Here is a 22,125-nt window from a genome sequence, read left to right on the forward strand (position 1 = left end):
AATGATTTTCAATAAAAAAAGTTATTAGTTATTTTCAAACAGTGACATTTTATTTTCTCTGTAAATCAATACATTGTGAATGAAGGTACAATATACAACTTCCACATTTTTCAAAAATGTGTAAAAATTCACTAACGCTGCATCATAAGACATGTTAAACACAAAATGTGCTTTGAAAAGTTCATCAAATGCCCAGAGGGAGCAGTTTGCCCAACATGGGATGAGATGCTTATCCATGGTGATGTAGAAGCTGTCAATCTTCTGACGTCCAACAGGGAGGAGGAGGCATGGATACAGACTCTGCTGGCTGCGGAGATGCTCCTCCAGACTGCAGGATGACTGTGGAAAAATAAATTATACACAAGGATAATGTTAATAAAGTTCCCTTACAAAAATAAAATAATTAATTAATAAATGCATTAATTTACTCACCTTTTTCATGAAATTGCATGTAGTCAACCTCCTCCAACTTCACATACTATTGTAGTTGTTTGTATTTTACTGGAACCAGCATATTCTCTGAAATAAAAGTTTAACCAAGTTAATTAACACAAAAGGAGGAAATAAAAAGGGTAATGCTGGTGATGCTCAAAGGGCAACTATATGTGAAACATGTGCCTGCATGCTGGGACAGTGCAGTTAAAAAAAAACAAAAACAGGAATATTAGCTTCAACCTCAAAATGTAAACCTAAAAAAACATATTTTCATTGCTACCAGCTTTAAAAGTGCCTTATTTATTTACATTTATAACGTTTAAATGATTTTAAGGGTTAGCTAACTGCACGAGGCAGCTTGCTAACATTAGCTTATCACTATCACAAGTCCTTTAAAAGTAGATCATCTCCACAGATATAGTATTTTACAGTTGTTCAGAGAATCACATTACTTTTTTACATTATAGCATTTATTTTACATACCGAGTAGAACTGCAGAGGAGGAACATTTCTCTGTGTCTCCAACTGACAAAGTGAACTGAGCGGGAAACCTGGGGGCGGAGCTTGGATTAATTAACTCTCTGCAGAGTTGGACGACAGTTGACCAACACTAATGGATTAACACTGTAAAACAACTCCAACAATAAACACCATTTCAATCAGAATGAGTTAAAATCACACATTGGGAGTTGAAATCAACTCTGAAATGTTTAACCCTGAAATTTCAACTCTCCAATTTTTGCTGTGTACACATACTCTGTCACACTTCTGGGGGTTATTATGCCCTTTTGTTTATCTTAATAAGTAATGCAGGATAATGTAACTCCAGTGAAGAAGGGGAAACGGCTCAGTTTGATCACATGGAATGTTTCAGGCATATTAAAAACACTTCCCTTAAGAAACTCACCTAAACAAGAAGGAATATATTAAGCTGAGGTGTGGACCATAGCATGGTCATACCATGCTATGTGTGCGGTTATATTACTAAAGAAGGTACACTTTTCATCCATAAAACGAGTTCTAAACATGTTCTTGCTCACAGACCAATCTAGTAATGGTGGGGATCTTACTCTTGTTATGGACCCATATCTGGATCGCTCATCATCTCTTTGAGCCGATAATTGTGGGGGTAATTGTGAATTTATTTTTTTTACTTACCTGTTGATTTGTCAGTTTGCCAGTTATTTTCTTAATTTAATTTAAATGTACAATATGTATAATTTTATGACAATGTTTACATTAAAATATGTAAATGAATAAAAAATTGACTAAACCCATGTTATACATATTTTTTAGAGTTATTACATTACCTCAAAAAGCAGAGATAACTCCCATGATTCCACGCTAGCCTCGAAGTCATCTTTTGTAATTATAGTATTGATTGAGAGCCCTCTGGCGGCGGCATTTGACAGTACTCATTCGCATTGCCCTGCTAAGTGTTGCATGCATTATTCCTGTGAAAACCTTTGTTTTCCAAAGTCACAGAAGAATGAAGAGGAAGCATCCATATGAGAGCAAAAAAAAGAAAGCAAAACATTTGAGCAAACGAGAAGGATAGTGTCTCCTTGAAATGCTGATGATGGTAACTATGATTGATAACGTAAAGGTGATGAACACTGTTTGGACTATAGAATCTCCACTGGTTATCATCTGGTATTAGCTAAGAAAACAAAGATACTCCTGGAGGCGTCCATGTTTTATTTATATCTTTATTTAGTGGTAAGAGAAATAACCTGCTAGCTAACCAGACAACACACAAGACAGTTAGAGAAAGTGAAGCAGATTGAAATAATGGTGATATAGTTGATCAGGCAAGGGATGAGGGCCAGAGAAAGGGGGAGTAGGGGAGAGAGGTCGCAGACAACAATATCATATATATATACAGTGGGTATGGAAAGTATTCAGACCCCTTTACATTTATCACTCTTTGTTTCATTGCAGCCATTTGCTAAAATCAAAAAAGTTCATTTTATTTCTCATTAATTTACACTCAGCACCCCATCTTGACAGAAAAAAAACAGAAATGTAGAAATTTTTGCAAATTTATTAAAAAACAAAAAGGCAAAAGGGTCTGAATACTTATGACCATGTGATATTTCAATTAAAAAAGAAAAACTGAAATATCACATGGTCATAAGTATTCAGACCCTTTGCTGTGACACTCATTTAACTCACATGCTGTCCATTTCTTCTGATCCTCCTTGAGATGGTTCTGCTCCTTCATTGGAGTCCAGCTGTGTTTAATTAAACTGATTGGACTTGATTAGGAAAGGCACACACCTGTCTATATAAGACCTTACAGCTCACAGTGCATGTCAGAGCAAATGAGAATCATGAGGTCGAAGGAACTGCCCAAGGAGCTCAGAGACAGAATTGTGGCAAGGCACAGATCTGGCCAAGGTTACAAAAGAATTTCTGCAGCACTCAAGGTTCCTTAGAGCACAGTGGCCTCCGTAATCCTTAAATGGAAGAAGTTTGGGACGACCAGAACTCTTCCTAGACCTGGCCGTCCAGCCAAACTGAGCAATCGTCAGAGAAGAGCTTTGGTGAGAGAGGTAAAGAAGAACCCAAAGATCACTGTGGCTGAGCTCCAGAGATGCAGTAGGGAGATGGGAGAAAGTTCCACAAAGTCAACTATCACTGCAGCCCTCCACCAGTCGGGGCTTTATGGCAGAGTGGCCCGACGGAAGCCTCTCCTCAGTGCAAGACATATGAAAGCCTGCATAGAGTTTGCCAAAAAACACATGAAGGACTCCCAGACTATGAGAAGATTCTCTGGTCTGATGAGACCAAGATTGAACTTTTTGGCTTTAATTCTAAGCGGTATGTGTGGAGAAAACCAGGCACTGCTCATCACCTGCCCAATACAATCCCAACAGTGAAACATGGTGGTGGCAGCATCATGCTATGGGGGTGTTTTTCAGCTGCAGGGACAGGACGACTGGTTGCAATTGAAGGAAAGATGAATGTGGCCAAGTACAGAGATATCCTGGAAGAAAACCTCTTCCAGAGTGCTCAGGACCTCAGACTGGGCCGAAGGTTCACCTTCCAACAAGACAATGACCCTAAGCACACAGCTAAAATAACAAAGGAGTGGCTTCGGAACAACTCTGTGACCATTCTTGACTGGCCCAGCCAGAGCCCTGACCTAAACCCAATTGAGCATCTCTGGAGAGACCTGAAAATGGCTGTCCACCAACGTTCATCATCCAACCTGACAGAACTGGAGAGGATCTGCAAGGAAGAATGGCAGAGGATCCCCAAATCCAGGTGTGAAAAACTTGTTGCATCATTCCCAAGAAGACTCATGGCTGTACTAGCTCAAAAGGGTGCTTCTACTCAATACTGAGCAAAGGGTCTGAATACTTATGACCATGTGATATTTCAGTTTTTCTTTTTTAATAAATTTGCAAAAATTTCTACATTTCTATTTTTTTTCTGTCAAGATGGGGTGCTGAGTGTACATTAATGAGAAATAAAATGAACTTTTTTGATTTTAGCAAATGGCTGCAATGAAACAGAGTGAAAATGTAAAGGGGTCTGAATACTTTCCGGACCCACTGTATATAATATAAATATACACCTTTATTCTTCCTTTTGATTGTGTATGTATTCTTTCCTTTTGAGTGAGCTCCTGGTCCTGATGTCATTGAGAGGTTATTCATACTGAACACTGCGTTGATGATGTGTGAGATAGCTTCAGGTGTCCGTCTGTTAGTGCACGGTGGGTAAAAACAAGAACCTGTGGACACCAAGGACCACGCAGAGGATGACACATGAACAAGGCGGAAATGTTCTGCTTTCATATGAGGAGGCTTTTTAGAACTAGCAGGGATACGTTGTTGGAAACCTATTTTCTTCTGCCTAACTCTGATGATCCTGATGATCGGTACCTCTGACTGATGCGGTTTCATTTTCATTCACATGTTGGCCGTTCTCCCAATGGAGAACAACACTGAATTTCAAGATTCCCCACACAGCTGAGCTTAAGAACCTCTGCCGTGTCATCTGGCTAAAGTACTACTACACTGTTCTGCCATATGTGACTTTCTCCACTCAGATATATTCAGTATGACTGTATGCACCAAATCAGGACGGCCGGAAAGGGACAGTTTGTAAGAATACAAATCCCATTAAACCTAAAAAACACTCAGGCCCCTCCCTCTTCTACCCTGACAGAGGAAATCCAGAGAGAGGTCATAAACTCTCTGAAGCCTCAGAGGAGGAGAAACAGCTGGGAGAGTGCTTCTCTCGACTAAACATGAAATGATGAAATCATAGAGGAATACCTCTTATGTTGATCAGCTTTTGTTTTGCTCTGTGTGAACTGCATGACAGAAATGTGATGATTGTCTGCTTTACACTTCATTCTTATTATGAGAGTAGCGGATGCCAACAGACTGATCCACAAGGCCAGTGACATCATCGGGGTGGAGCCTGACTCTCCCACACCCAAAGCTGCTCCCACACCTAGTGTGCTGGTCGGACACCGGAGCACATTCAGTACAAGACTGATCCCCCACGATGCACCACAGAAAGACACAGGAGGTCCTTCCTGCCTGTGGCCATCAGACTTTATAACTTCTCCCTTTAAGAATCACACACCCAGACACTGGATTATTAACCTGGACATATTTATTTAACTTGGACATATTTATTTAACATGGACATATTTATTTAATCTGGACATATTTATTTAACCTGGACATATTTATTTAATCTGGACATATTTATTTAACCTGGACATATTTATTTAACATGGACATATTTATTTAACCTGGATATATTTATTTAACATATTTATTTAATCTGGTCATATTTATTTAACCTGGACATATTTATTTAATCTGGACATATTTATTAATATGAACATATTTATTTAATATGGACATATTTATTTAACCTGGACATATTTATTAAACCTTGACATATTTATTTAATCTGGACATATTTATTAAACCTTGACATATTTATTTAATATGGACATATTTATTTAACCTGGACATATTTATTAAACCTGGACATATTTATTAAACCTGGACATATTTATTAAACCTTGACATATTTATTAAACCTGGACATATTTATTAAACCTGGACATATTTATTTAATATGGACATATTTATTTAACCTGGACATATTTATTAAACCTTGACATATTTATTAAACCTTGACATATTTATTAAACCTGGACATATTTATTTAATCTGGACATATTTATTTAATCTGGACATATTTATTTAACCTGGACATATTTATTTAATATGGACATATTTATTTAACCTGGACATATTTATTAAACCTTGACATATTTATTTAACCTGGACATATTTATTTAATCTGGACATATTTATTAACCTGGACATATTTATTTAACATGGACATATTTATTTAACAATACCTGGACATATTTATTTAACAATACCTGGACATATTTATTTAACCTGGACATATTTATTCAACATGGACGTATTTATTTAACATATTTATTTAATCTGGACATATTTATTTAATATATTTATTTAACCTGGACATATTTATTTAACATGGACATATTTATTTAATCTGGACATATTTATTTAATCTGGACATATTTATTTAATCTGGACATATTTATTTAACCTGGACATATTTATTTAACCTGGACATATTTATTTAACCTGGACATATTTATCCAGTTTCCCATCAACTATGGCTATGACAAGCAAGGCAAAGTCATTGTGAGCTGTGGTCCCTGACTACAAAGGCAGAGTTAATGTGGGCTGCGTTCCCTGTCCCCTTAAGCCTCCTGGCCATGAAACATTATGCTGAGTCCGAGTAGGCTTTGGTCCCCAGCTCTTTACCCCCCCCCCCCCCCCCCCCCCCCCCCATCAACATGTCCATTTCCGTCTACGTATCTAATCTCCAAATTGATCTGCATCATTTTGAACACCTTCACAGTTTTTTTGTTATAATCATCCTACACCCCTTCTTCATCATTTGAAGTATTTTCTGAGTTAATGTGGGCTGCACTCCCTGACTCCTTAAGCCTCCTGGCCATTATACATCATCCTGAGTCAGTGAAGGCTTGGATCTTTTACACCCCCTGGCAATGGCATTACCAGTTGAGTCTGCAAAAGCTCTGGTCACTGACTCCTAAAATGCCCAAGCCAAGCTAATGTGGGCTGCACTCCTTGACTCCTTAAGCCTCCTGGCCATAATACTGTCTGGACATGGTGTACATATTTCTCTTTGGTCTGAGAGAAGATCAGAATATCGTCTCGGTAGATGAAAACAAACTTGTTTAACATGTCTCTGAGAATGGATTGAAAAAACAGCTGGGGCATTGGTGAGACCGAAAGCCATCACCAAGTACATCCAGTGGGTGTGTTGAAGACTGTCTTCCACTCATCCCCTTCCTGCCCTTCCGCCCTATTCCGCTTCGTCCGGGTAGGGGGGATTGCGCAGTCCCGAGGGTCAGGCCCATTCGACTACGACCTCAGATCAGACGAGACAACCCGCTGAATTTAAGCATATTACTAAGCGGAGTGTTAACCTTCCTGCTTCGCGTTCCAACCGTGGTCAGGGCGCACAGGGGAGAATTATTTATCTGCTCCAGGGCCGAAGTTGTAGCCCTCAACTTGGGGGCTAACCCCCGTCACTTCACTGGGGTGCAGCAAGGTGTAAACAGACACAGAGAGTCCGGCTTGTTATTTTGAGGTACCGGGCCGTTTATTACACTCGCAGAGCTTGAACTGTACATACACTTAACATCACTACTCTGATTTCTCCTGCTTATTCTGCTCCGGTCCCCAGCATCATAACGTTGCCTCTCACACACACCTGCCGAACACACACACTCGCCACGTTCTCTCTCTCTCTCTCTCGCTCCCCCCACCCACACACATGCGCACTGAGCCATTCACAGACAGACACCCTGCTCGTATAACTTCTATGGCAAGTTTTCTGTGTTACTTATATAGCCTACTTTATAAAGCACAATTGTATCTGTCTGACAACTTTGAGTGGCGGTAGTGATGCGGAGGAATCTTTCTGAAAAGCGGCCGCACCCTCCATTGGTTGTATAGCGCGATTGATTTTTTTGTTATAAATTTTTTTTTTTTAAATGACGTTGTGTAACCGTTTACATTTTTTTGTAACCGTTCACACCCCTAATGTGTAGTACCCAATAGTGATCTGTGTCCCAGTGTGTGATCTCATTCCTGAATGTCTTTTAGAGCTGCACCTCTCTCATTTGTCCCCTCAGTGTCTTTCAGTAGCAGTGTGTCTTTTCTGATCTGTTGAAGCTTTTATTTATCTCTGGTTTATTTGATAGGGACAGATACAATATACACGGACAAAAAGAGAAAGAAACTGGGTACAGTAGGATACAGTAAGATACACATTTGATCAAACAGCTAAACATGAGTACAAGTCTGTTGCTGAACTAACCAGGACATGGTGGCTCTCTTAAAAGTGGCGAAGTTTGAAGTAAGCTTCAAGTGATCCAGTAGTGAGTCCCATTCATTCCTTTACAAATTCAGCCAGGTTTTTCAGGTTTTACTGCTTTGTGATTGTTATTATCATAACTTCCTCTGTAGCCTCATGGGAGTTTGATGCAAAGGATTAATAAAGATGCTTTCAAACAGCTTGTAGTAACTTTCTACATAAATGTACAGTACTGTACAGCAAGCAGCTGATTCTGGATCTGAGCCTACCTGTGCTGACAGTCAGTCTTGACCTACAGGCTGTCCGTCCTGCAGTACGACTCTAACCTTCTGAGCTTCTATCAACTGAGGGTGAACAGGTTAGTGATGTCATAAAGCTTCAGAGTTTTGACATGGAGAAGAAAGACTTTCCTTACTTTAACACTTTAAAAAAATGTAAGGACATCATTTTCCTTCTATCATATGTGAAGTCTTGACCAATCAAATCAGGCCATTTGACTCCACCCAGGCTTGTAAAAGGAGTGTGTGTGTGTGTGTGTTATGTCATGTTGCTCTGCTGAGCAGCAGATGGATCCTTGCAGGACAGGGTTCTGGTCCTGTGACAGAGAGGCCTACAGAGTCTGACATGTGAGAGAGTCTCATCTCTTCTCATGGCGTCGCTGAGACAGGAGGTAGAGCTAAATGCTGCTGCTCTGATTGTCTCTGTGTTGACTTAAAGGGACATACATGAGCTCATTAACAGTCAGAGCAGTGCGCTGCGCTCTCTCTAAATAAAAATCAAAGAAGTTCAAGTTGTTAGTAATATAATGTGTCTGTTAAGACCTTTGTTTGAGTCGTTCTCTGGCTCAAAGCTAGTGGCTGATCCCATCGTGTGTGCTGTATGAGGCTTTTATTCAGACCTAACCCTCTGACCACTTTGAAGCCCTGAACGGGATATTAGAGTCATCCTCATCTTGGAGAAAAGTTAGAACTCATACTTAATAATGTTAATGTACAAATCTAAGAGGACATGATTAGACCTCAGTCTGAAGGAGTCTTCTCCAGGATTCTTTTAATTTAAGGTCTGTTTTGATGCTATTTTATGCACCCTGACTACCTGACTTCTGATAATGTGTAGTCCAGTAAAGTCAATGATGTTGTTAGCAGGAGCTAGCTGCGGCTAACACTGTGCTGTGAGCAGGAAACACGTTTCCAGCAGTGGAAAGAAAACCTACCTGCTCTCTGCAGCTTGATTTCAGGACTTTTCTTAGTCGTATCCAAATGTTGTTTCTGATATCTCTGATAACCGTCTGAAGAAATCTTTAAGATCCTGAAACCCGGACATCTGACACACATCCAAGAGTCTTCTTCTTCTTCTTCTTTAATGGCGGTCGACAACAAACGTGGTTGGTGTTGTAGCTTGTAGTCATGTAAGAATCAAAGAAGAACAACTGAACTAAACGCTGACATACTTTCTAACATTACATCTTCTTACGTTAGCACAGCAACACATGCTAACTGTGCTCTGGATTCTTCTTCTTCTTCTTTGGATTTTATTGGCAGCTGGCATCCAAAAAGTTGCATTACTGCCATCTGCTGGATTTAATTATTACTCACATTCCTAAATCCTCCTCAATAAACCTGTTCTCAAGAGAGATTTAAACAAGCATCTTCGTCCTCTCCCTCTCTGAAATCTCTTCTTACGAGTCCCTCTCTCTCCATTTCTGACATCATGTTCTGTCTATGTGCTACATACTTTCTACATTTAATAACTACATGTTCAACTGTTTCTGCTAGATTGCATATCTCACAAAGACCAGATGAATGTTTTTCAATGATATGTAGAGTGCTATTTAAATGACTGTGACTGATTCTTAACCTGGACATTACGCCCTCCTCTCTTCTGTTGCTCCCTCTGTATTTTACTTTATCTATTTCCCTCTGAATTGAGTATAAATGTCTTCCCTTTGTCTGATTGTTCCAATATTGTTGCCATTCCTGTTTAATTTTACTCCATGTGACTCGTTTCCCCTCTGACTTAGATCATTTGATGTTAATATCAATCCTCTCTTTCTTTACAGCTTCCTTTGCCAACATGTCCACCTTTTCATTTCCTGCTGTGCTGGAACCCACATGAATATCACATCTGTCCCCTGTTTAACCACCTTCTTCTTCTTCTGTGGAGTTTATGTTGCACTACTGCCACCTGCTGACACTTGAATCAAAGTCCAATCACAGAGCTCCCCTCTCATAACATTGTCCGTTCAATGATTCACACTCAGTTTGTCTGAGTCTCAGCGAGTCCTTCTCTGAGTATGATGTTAAGTTCCTCTCCCGTGATATCCACCACGTCCACAAATCTTCTGTCTGCGTCCATTGCCATTTTTATCCTTTCAGATTTCTCCTGAATGTCCACAGATCAATTAATTACCATGGCAACAAAAGCTGTTTTCTGCACAAAGTTCCTATTGTTCCTATTATTCACGGACTGTAGGTGCTACATTTTCTCATGTACAATCATCACGCTTCTGAGAGGAGAAACACCTGAGAGGAGAAACAACTGAGAAACACCTGAGAGGAGAAACACCTGAGAGGAGAAACAACTGAGAAACACCTGAGAGGAGAAACACCTGAGAGGAGAAACAACTGAGAAACACCTGAGAGGAGAAACAACTGAGAAACACCTGAGAGGAGAAACACCTGAGAGGAGAAACACCTGAGAGGAGAAACAACTGAGAGGAGAAACACCCAAGAGGAGAAACACCTGAGAGGAGAAACACCTGAGAGGAGAAACACCTGAGAGGAGAAACACCTGAGAGGAGAAACACCCGAGAGGAGAAACACCTGAGAGGAGAAACACCTGAGAGGAGAAACAACTGAGAGGAGAAACACCCGAGAGGAGAAACACCTGAGAGGAGAAACACCTGAGAGGAGAAACACCTGAGAGGAGAAACACCTGAGAGGAGAAACAACTGAGAAACACCTGAGAGGAGAAACAACTGAGAAACACCTGAGAGGAGAAACACCTGAGAGGAGAAACACCTGAGAGGAGAAACAACTGAGAGGAGAAACAACTGAGAGGAGAAACAACTGAGAGGAGAAACACCCAAGAGGAGAAACACCTGAGAGGAGAAACACCCGAGAGGAGAAACACCTGAGAGGAGAAACACCTGAGAGGAGAAACACCTGAGAGGAGAAACACCCAAGAGGAGAAACACCTGAGAGGAGAAACACCTGAGAGGAGAAACACCTGAGAGGAGAAACACCTGAGAGGAGAAACAACTGAGAGGAGAAACACCTGAGAAACACCTGAGAGGAGAAACAACTGAGAAACACCTGAGAGGAGAAACAACTGAGAAACACCTGAGAGGAGAAACACCTGAGAGGAGAAACACCTGAGAAACACTTGAGAGGAGAAACATCTGAGAAACACCTGAGAGGAGAAACACCTGAGAGGAGAAACACCTGAGAAACACCTGAGAAACACCTGAGAGGAGAAACACCTTAGAGGAGAAACACCTGAGAGGAGAAACACCTGAGAGGAGAAACACCTGAGAAACACTTGAGAGGAGAAACATCTGAGAAACACCTGAGAGGAGAAACACCTGAGAAACACCTGAGAAACACCTGAGAGGAGAAACACCTTAGAGGAGAAACACCTGAGAGGAGAAACACCTTAGAGGAGAAACACCTGAGAGGAGAAACATTTCTTTTCCTCTCGAGCGTTTAGACATTCAACAATGATTCTTCCTCCTCTTGTCACCCTGATGTCTCTTCTGTTTGACTTCCATCACTTGATCACTCCCCTCTTCTCTTTTCTCTTTGCTCACGTATCCTCTAGTGCAGTGGTTCTCAACTGGTGGGTTGGGACCCAAAAGTGGGACGGTCTGTGGCCAGTGGTCGCAAAGCCATTTTCAGTGGGTCAGGAATGTGAAGCTGGGATAAAAAAGGTGTCAGAAAGTCTACAAAGCGCTGTTTGATTTGTTCATTTTCTTGCCTCCATCCCTTGTTTTGTAACGTCTACTGCACAATGTTTCATTAAATCAATCTGATTGGTTGTAAAATATCAGAAATGTGGGTGGTGATTTCTCATGGAGGAGTCGTTGGTGGGTCCTGAGACCAGTTCAGAACCACTGCTCTGGTGTATTATTAAGTTTTCTCTCCGACTCCATCAAATCCATTTCCTCCTCGGAGTGTGGACCAAAATGAATCCAGTTCTTTCTATATCCTTGTTTTGAGTAAATAAAGCTCTGTACCCACCATGCCCTGAATTCACCTGTAACTATTCTCTGAGCTCCAACTTGATCTTTTTGTGTTGGATTATCTGGTGATCTGAAATACAATATGTACAAAAACAGATTGGAATGCATCTAATTTGGCTATACGCTTGTGACTGAATGTGTAAAGTTCACAGTTGGATCTGCAGAGTGGCTCATGTGCACTTCACATATTGACATGTACAAACTGATATGACCAGTATAGTTCATGTTGAACCTTTTTTATTATTATCTTACCTATATGAAGCAGCCCTTACATAATATTACACAGGAGAATGGGCTTTAGGTGTAGCACGTCCAGTTGGTGTTGGAGCTCCATGATCTTTTTACGCAGGTTACATGGTGAGAGGCAGTAGTCATGATCCGGGGCTGCTGGTTCCATCTGGCTCTGCAGAGTCTGCAGGTCAGTCCGGCTGGGAGCTCTCTGCTCGACGCTCACACACTCTACGTCTCTGTGTGGGTAGCATGTAGCTATTCCAAGAAAAAATAATGGGTGTGGTTTAGTCTTCAAAGACCCCCAGGAGTCCTTAAAAAGTCTCCTAACGAGAAATGCCTGCTACACACACGAGTAATTTTGGAAAGGCTAAAGTTGTCTCTACGTAATCTGATTAGCCACCTAGCTCTAAATGTAGCATCTACTGGAAACGAGAGGAAACTAATCTTTATATTGTAGCTACATGCCGATTTCCTTACCTACTGGAAGGCCAATCGTCTTTCTTTAATCCAGGATGTAGTCATCGTTTTTGCTATATTTTCTATGCGTGTTACTTAGTAACCAAATTGAAAATGATGTAATACATTGATGAAATGAACATGTTCATTTCATCTTGGCATAAATAATCATCTAGGGATATTTTCAATAGCTTTAATGAATCCCTTGACCCAGAAAATGTATATAGGCACAAAGATTGACCTTCTTAGTGGCTTGGAAGACATTTTGGCACTGAGAGACTTTCCATGGCCGCCACCTTGGAACCGCCATCTTGATGGAGCGGCTCCCAACATAAAAAGCTATGGTGATGAAAACTCCCCGTCATTTTGCTGCCTGACTATATGGGATGTTATCTATCATAGAGAACACACTGCTGACCCCAAACAGACCCTCTGCATCACCATAACAACCATATTTTACAGAAGACGTCACACCTACTCAGAGCTAGGTGTAAGATTTCAGGTGTAACTTCTGCCTAAGATTTATTTTTGGGCTTTTTCTGCCTTTATTGTAGAGACAGGACAGTAGATAGAGTCTGTAATCAGGGAGAGAGAGAGTGGAATGACATGCGGGAAAGGAGCCACAGGCTGGATTCAAACCCAGGCCGCCTGCTCTGAGGACCACAGCCTCCACACATGAGGCGCGCACACTAACTACTGAGCCACACACCTTCAATGTTCTTAGAGCGTGAACTCTGTCCTGAATTAAAAATGCTGTTCAAACTAGACGAGGATCTCTGATCAGAGCAGGACACACACACACACACACACACACACATACACACACACATACACACACACACACACACACACACACACACACACACACACACACAGACACACACACACACACACACACACACACATACACACACACATACACACACACACACACACACACACACACACACACACACACACACACAGACACACACACACACACACACAGACACACAGACACACACACACAGACACACACACACACACACACACACACACACACATACACACACACACACACACACACACACACACAGACACACACACACACACACACAGACACACAGACACAGACACACAGACACACACACACACACACACACACACACAGACACACAGACACACACACACAGACACACACACAGACACACACGCACACACACACACACACACACAGACACACACACAGACACACACACACACACAGACACACACACACACACACACACACAGACACACACACACACACACACACACACACACACACACACAGACAGACACACACACACACACACAGACAGACACACACACACACACACACACACACACACACACACAGACAGACAGACACACACACACACACACACAGACAGACACACACACACACACACACACACACACACACACACACACACACACACAGACACACAGACACACACACAGACACACACACACAGACACACAGACACACAGACACACAGACACACACACACACACACACACACACACAGACACACACACACACACACAGACACACACACACACACACACACACACACACAGACAGACAGACACACACACACACACACACACACACACAGACACACACAGACACACACACACACACACACAGACAGACAGACACACACACACACACACACACACACACAGACACACACAGACACACACACACACACACACACACACACACACACACACACACACACAGACACACAGACACACACACACACAGACACACACACACACACACACACACACACACACACACACACACACACTCCTCAGCTTCTCCTTTCTCTCACTCGTGATGATTCTGATGACTCTGGTAAAAATGTTTGGTCACACTGAGTTCCTGTAATGAAGCTCCACCTCACCTCCTCTGTCACACTGTAAATCACGTTTACCTCCCAATTTCACACACACACACACACACACACACACACACACACACACACAAACACACACACACACACACACAATCATCACACCTACAGCGAGTGTGTGCTCATTCATAAACACACCCTGTTAGAGGAATGATTGTGTGTGTGTCTGACTCTTAAGAGGGCAGATATGACATTGTAACATGTTATGACTTCATCAAATAAAGAACAGATGTTTTGAGGAGTCAGACTGATAAGATAAGTTGGGAGTGTGATGATGAAGATGTATCCTGTTTCTGTAGATCAGAGTGGACTGTCTGTATCATCACTAATAGATGATCATTCTTGGGGAGGTTGGGTCACGGTGGCAGCAGGTGAAGTAAGTCAGCCTAGACTTCCCTCTCCCCAGCAGTGTTTTCCAGCTCCTCCTGGGGGATTCCGAGGCGATATATAATCCCTCCAGTGAACTCTGGGTCTGCCCCAGGGTCTCCTCCCGGTTGGGCGTGCCATGGAAAACCTCCAAAGGGAGGCGGCCAGGAGGATCCTAATCAGACGCCCAAACCACCTCGACTGGCTCCTTTCCATGCTCTACTCCGAACCCCCCGCTGAACGACTGAGCTCCTCCCCCTCTCTCTACTTCCCCAGATTTCTGCCTCTTTAAAGGACGTTTTTTTGCTACTGAAACTTTGCTAGATGCCGCTTAGTGCTCATGAAGGATTAACATTGGGGTCTTTGTAATATAGAAATGAGTAAGGTCTTTACCCACGTGTGTCTTGAGATAACATGTGTTACGAATTGGCGCTATACAAATAAAGATTGATTGATTGATTGATAAATAATATAGATTTAATAAAATAAATCATATCACTGATTGTGATATTTTATTGCAACAGGTAAAAATGATTTTCTATGATTGTTGTTTTAGCACAGGATATTCTGTAGCTTAGCCCTGACGGCAGCAGCTGAAGAAAGGGAGGCAAAGGATGGCTGCTTTCCTCTAACATGGTGACACTCAAACGTTGGGCTGTGTTGTCATGGTGATAGGACAGCTGGGACTCGGTCTTGTCTTGGTCTCAGACTGGGCAGTCTCTGCATTTTAAATCAATACCTTGTCAAGACTACCACTGATTCCGTGTCATTACTGTGAAGGAAAACGCTCCATTTGTAAAACATTAAATTATATGTATTATTTGTTGTTTGATTTTTATCCCAGTTACATCTGTAACCTTCCCGCGTTAACGTAAATGGTAAATGGACTTGCTCTATATATATATATATATATATATATTATTGAGAATATAACGCTTTTTCTAATCTTCTGACTACTCAAAGCTCTTTTACACCACAGGTCACACCTACACATTCACACACTGATGGTAGAGGCTGCTGAGTAAGAGACCCATTCATACACATTCATACACCGCTGATGGGAGCAATTCAGGGTTAAGTGTCTTGCCCAAGGACACGTCGTATGTTGCTGCAGGAGCTGGGGATCGAACCCTTGACCTTCTGGTTGAGAGACGACAACTCTACCAACTGAGCCACAGCCGACCAGCCCAACGTGTTATCGTGTTTTGGCTTAACTGAAGATGATGACTTTTCAGTGATATTCATGGTCTTGGACTTGACTCGGTCTTTGTCTCGCCCTGTCATGATCTTGGTCTTGACTCGGTCTTTGTCTCGCCCTGTCATGGTCTTGGTCTTGACTCGGTCTTTGTCTCACCCTGTCATGGTCTTGGTCTTGACTCGGTCTTTGTCTCGCCCTGTTATGGTCTTGGTCTTGACTCGGTCTTTGTCTCGCCCTGTTATGATCTTGGTCTTGACTCGGTCTTTGTCTCGCCCTGTTATGGTCTTGGTCTTGACTCGGTCTTTGTCTCGCCCTGTCATGATCTTGGTCTTGACTCGGTCTTTGTCTCGCCCTGTCATGGTCTTGGTCTTGACTCGGCCTTTGTCTCGCCCTGTCATGGTCTTGGACTTGACTCTGTCTTTGTCTCACCCTGTCATGGTCTTGGTCTTGACTCGGTCTTTGTCTCGCCCTGTCATGGTCTTGGACTTGACTCGGTCTTTGTCTCGCCCTGTTATGGTCTTGGTCTTGATTCAGTCTAGATTCCTGTCTTGGTCTGGATCTCTGAGCACTCTGGTCCTGGGTTTGTTTCTGTCTCGATTAGTGTGGTCCTGACAAAACGGGCTTTTGGCTTATCAAGATGTTCAGTGACTGTTTGCATTAGAGTCAAGGTGGCGTCCTCCACACCTCTCGTAGACCTACATGCAAACTGCAACAGGAGTGATTACATGTAACTCTCTCCCTGCATTTCTTAGGCTCCAGATTTCTTAGGAATGGGGATTATGGTTGATTTTTTTGTTGGAACATGTTTGCATTGGCAGCCAGAAAAGTTTGGTAAGAACATCGAGCTGTTTGGCCCAGACTTTAAAGGTCAAATATTATGCAAAGTAAACTTCACCATGTTCCTCTAATATGTGTCCCTAGTTTGTCTACAAACCCCCCAATGATGAGAAAAGTCCATCTCCATCCAGTCTTCTCCCTGCTCCACTTTTCAGAAAATGTGTGCTCAAACAGGCCGTTTGGAGATTTTCCCTTCATGACATCACAAAGGGCAGTAGCCCCTCCCCCAGGTGGGTGACACTCCCACAGCTAGGTGTTTGTTCTGCCCTCTGAGTCTACATGTTTTGAACATGTTGTCAACATGATCCTCTTTTAGGGTAAAACAGCTCTTCAGCCCTCCTAACATCAGCAGACAAACACTTAAATGAGCACAGAGACATGTGTGGAGCTTCCAGAGCTTCTTTCTCTCTTGTGAAGGGATGAATACCGTCCTGAGCTGCAGGACTACAGCACGTACCTGGGCAGACATTTTTAAAGCAGTGACTGATCTGGGGTCAGTTATTGTCCGTGAAAATATTACCACGAGTGTATTTCAACACGCCTGAGTGACGTGTTGTAAGGAGGGTGGTGGGAGTGATTGTGCAGCCTCAGCATGATTTATAAGGAAGTGAACGAAGCAGAGAGAGAGAGAGAGACTGAACACGGCTCATTAACCAGGTAGGATCAGCGTTCATTCAACAATTATTGATCCGTTTGAAAAAAGACGGCTTAATGATGTTATTTATCTCTCATGTTTGATTGGACAGATTATTATTAACTGTCTAAACTCATCTGATTTCACCGGAGGAGTCCAGAGATGTGATCTGGAATCTAAAGCAGAAATCTGAAAAGAGCACTAATATATACAAATAATAAGCATTTAATAAAAAAAACATAGAAATAAAGAAAAATAATACAAATAAGAGTTTGTTGTAGAACCTCTCTTGTTGTTATAAAGACATATTTATCTTTAAGTGAGTTCATCTGTGAGATGAAAAGAAAGGCTTAAGTCATTATTTAATTTAATTCTGCTGATGACAGAGGAAGCTGGGAAAAGAGTCCATCAGTATTTTGGTTGTTCACACATGCACCTCACAGCTGGAGAGTATTAGGGCGGGGCCTCCTGAGTCGAGATGTAACACAGCGTGGAAATGGAGGATGAAGCAGCAGAGTCCTCCATATGACTCTATAATGAGAATATGTGTCTTTCTATCAATGCTGCGTGTAGTTGAAGAGAATCTCAATGTGAACTAAAGAGTGGAGAAGAACATACTGGAGAACAGGAAACATGCAGCAGCAGGTTCATTAGAGCACAGAGATGGTAGAGGTGGCGTGCAGACAGTCTATGAAGCTCTTTGAAGAAGGCTACTGAACATTTTGATATTGTGTTTCTCTCCCCTCCATCATCTTGTCTTCCATGACTTGAAAGTCTTTGTTGTGTGTGTAAAATGTGATCTGTCCTGTGTGGTCTCTGTGCAGGCCTCGTCATGGGGGACTGGTCCTTTCTATCCGACCTGTTGGACAAGGTGCAGTCTCACTCCACAGTGGTGGGGAAGGTGTGGATGAGCGTCCTCTTTCTCTTCAGAATCTTCATCCTGGCTGCCGGTGTGGACACAATCTGGGGAGATGAGCAGGCCAACATGGACTGCAACATTAAGAGCCTCGGCTGCAAGAATGCGTGCTACGACCGCTCCTTCCCCCTGTCCCACACACGCTTCTGGGTCCTGCAGATCCTGACCGTGTCCACACCCACGCTGGTCTACCTGGGCCACGTGCTGCTGGTGATCCGCAGAGAGAATAAGCTGAGGAGACGCCTGGAGCAGAAGCTGGGTAAGAACGGGATGATGAAGGCTCCCAAGTATTCAAACGAGCACGGCAAAGTGCAGCTGAAAGGCATCCTGCTGTGCAGCTACTTGATGCAGCTGCTGATAAAGATCCTTCTAGAAGTGGCCTTCCTCGTGGGACAGTACTTCCTGTACGGCTTCATCCTCATGCCTCCTAAGATCACATTTTCAGAGTACCCCTGTCCCTCTCCTGTAGACTGCTTCATAAGTCGACCCACAGAGAAAACCGTCTTCATTGTCTTCATGATGGCCATGGCTGCTCTCTCTGTGATCCTCAACATCGTGGAGATATTCCACCTGATTATCTCAAAGCTCAGCGAGAAGAGACGCAGGAGCTCCATCCCCCCCGAGGTGTACCGCCCTGACAAACTGAACCACGGCTCCAGAGAGAGCGTCACTCTCTGTTAGAGGCTTCTGGTGAACACTTTCACTTTACATCCTGAGCACCTTTACAAGGTTCTGTTCACTCTAAGTAATCTCCACCTCCTCCTGTTGAACTAAAGCAAAGGAGCATCTGATTTAACATACTGCCCCTTCCACTTACACAAACACACATTTCACTTCCTGCTCAAAGGTTAAAGGTCCCTCAGGTTGCTACAGATTCTCCTGTCAGTCTGAAGCGGACTCAGGTTATGGAAAGTTCATCTGATGATCCATTCCACACAGCAACGCAGGAGCCTCATTGGTCAACAGAGCTGTCAGTCATAATACTACACTCCTTTATTTAGCATCAGATAATAGTTTTTCATCTCTTCTGATTCATTGTAAACTTGTCAGTTATCTTTGTTAAAAACCTGCTGAACAGATGAAACAAACACTTCCTCTCACATGATAATGAAACCACACGGCTCCTAAAATCACAACTTGATTTAGTGAACACATGCAGTTAAACACCTTCTAAAAGAGCTCAGTCACACAAAGATAGATTTATTTTATAAATGGAGATATGTAGAGGAATTCTGTTGTGTTTGGTGGGTGTCTTCTAAAGTAATTCCTCATGGCTTTAATGTATGATGTTTGTAATAATGTTTTTGAATGTTTGTTTTTCATGTTTTTTAATCTGGACGTCACTTGAACAGTGAACTTTTAATGTGTTTTGTTTTTATCTTTCAAATGCTGAATCTTCTGTCTGCACAACAAAGGTCACTTTTTAAAGATAAAGATGAGATAAAGATCAATTTTATTGAGCTAAAAAAAAACAGGAATATAATTAGCAAAAACAGCGAAAAGTTTAAAAAAAAAAAATATTTACATCAATTAATAAAGATACCTGGAACATTGAGTTGTGTTATAATTCAGAAAATATGAACAAACATACAGAAGATAAGGGATGAACATTAGGAGGAACCAATCTGAATTATGGGCGTGTTTGGGCCATGTTCACATGAGAACCATCTCTGAAAACAGAATCTTTGTTGGTTTGCATTTTCAGAAAACATCCTGTTCAGGTGAAAACGTATTTGATCACACAGATAGACATTTGTATAGTACGACCCCCGCAGTATACAAATCAGGTCAGTAGTGGGTTTGTTACTCATGGGCCTGATTGAATAAGATCCTAAGTAAAGACTTGTGTGTTCACTCCAATAAATTGCATGTTTGGTGAGTGTGTGATTTTCGGGTGATCTACTAAGAACATTTGCGTGAATGACACCAGGTGCAAACCTTGTGGAGGCGGTACTATTTAAGTTAGGTTTTTGCATGTTCTACTGCATGTTCTACTGGTTTAAGTCATGGAGAGTTTGGACAGAAAGCATGAGGACTGCAAGCGCAAAATAGGTATCAGTGGATAGGTAAATGAACGTACAGTATTTTCCAGTTATAGCAGATAAAACTCTGAATATTACAAAAAGAAAATTTTGCTCATAAGAAAACCTCGGCATTAAACAGGGCCTCTCTTTTCTTCATCTTTTGAATGAATTGTCATACATTGTGCAGGAGGTGTGAGCTGTGTCCTCTGTGGCGTTCAGGAGCGACACTCGGCACATTGTTGCGCAGCAGACAGCTGGCCAGTGCTGTGTCTGTGTCTGACTCAAAGCTGATCGTTTGCTCTTACTGACATTGTTCCCTTTTTTCTAGATCCTTGCTTGTGTTGTTCTTACTATCTGATGTACGTCGCTTTGGATAAAAGCGTCTGCAATTGTAGAATTGTAGAATTGCAGAATCGGACATAAATGCTCTTCCTAAGAGGTATCGAAGACGGGGGTACAAACAGTGGTGAGGCCCCCCATCAAAGTGTCCTACAGAGTAGCAGCAGCGGGCTGTAGAGGGAGGAGACGAGTGCACCAGAGGGGGCGAGCTGGGGGAGAGACGAGCAACCCGAGAAAGAGGAAATAAAATCTAATGTTGTGAAATGAGGGAAATAGGAAGACATAAATGACAATGTCGAAATTATTTAGGATGCAGAGGATGTGAATGTTCAGTTCTGTTTGTCTATAGGCAAAAATAGTCTTTAGTCATGGTGTTTCTCTCCATTATGGAATCGAAATAGAAAACAAATGCATGCCGTTCATTTTTCAGTAATTTGAAACATTATTTACGAGAATAAAGTCATAAATTTACCAGTTTGAGTGCGCGATGATGATGAAACCCTTAAAACCCTTAAAACCTTTAAAGAATAAAGTGGTTATTATAGTCTATATCAGAAGAGCAGCAGCAGCCTGTTCTCAAATGACAAACATGGAGCATCTTGTTATACTTTAGTGAAGGTTTACTGAAGGCTCCCTCCTTGTGTAGTCGGTAAAAAACAGTTCAACTTGAAAGAACGTGTTTATCTGTAAAATGATGAACAGGACACAAACTGGCTCTGCACATGAGACACTAAACAGACAGATAACAGACACTAATATCAGATAGTTGTGTTTGGGGCTTTGCTTGTACTTTTGGCACATCATCATCATGACATTGTCTTAAAATATAACTGTGGCTTTTTCGAAGAAAAAACCACACTGACTGAGGAAGTTGTGTCTGTTGAGGAAACAAAAGTGATGAACAATGTCCCTGCCCCTCCTCCCCCCCCCCCCCCCCCCCCCACATAACACAGACTCTCATCACCCCCACAGTCAGTAAAACATCAAGTAATGTGATGCTGAACTGTTCTTTATGTGTTACATTAACACCCACTGGACTTTAAATGTATTTTCTTTACATGCACTCTGTGAGTAGTTA

The 22,125-nt window shown here is 42.0% G+C and overlaps 2 protein-coding genes across 2 annotated transcripts in view; both read left to right on the forward strand.

Moving 5' to 3' along the window:
- The window catches only part of LOC132984473 (gastrula zinc finger protein XlCGF57.1-like), an 87,970-nt gene that overhangs the window by 14,964 nt on the left and 50,881 nt on the right, over positions 1–22,125 (forward strand). The gene's annotated exons all lie outside the window — the stretch shown is intronic.
- On the forward strand, positions 17,701–20,563 carry LOC132984504 (gap junction Cx32.2 protein-like). Its single transcript, XM_061051392.1, has 2 exons — positions 17,701–17,791; positions 18,593–20,563. The coding sequence occupies exon 2, from the start codon at positions 18,601–18,603 to the stop codon at positions 19,363–19,365; it is 765 nt and encodes a 254-aa protein (XP_060907375.1). The 5' UTR covers positions 17,701–17,791; positions 18,593–18,600; the 3' UTR covers positions 19,366–20,563.

This window comes from Labrus mixtus, chromosome 12 (genome assembly GCF_963584025.1).
Source record: "Labrus mixtus chromosome 12, fLabMix1.1, whole genome shotgun sequence".
NCBI classification, from domain to species: domain Eukaryota; kingdom Metazoa; phylum Chordata; class Actinopteri; order Labriformes; family Labridae; genus Labrus; species Labrus mixtus.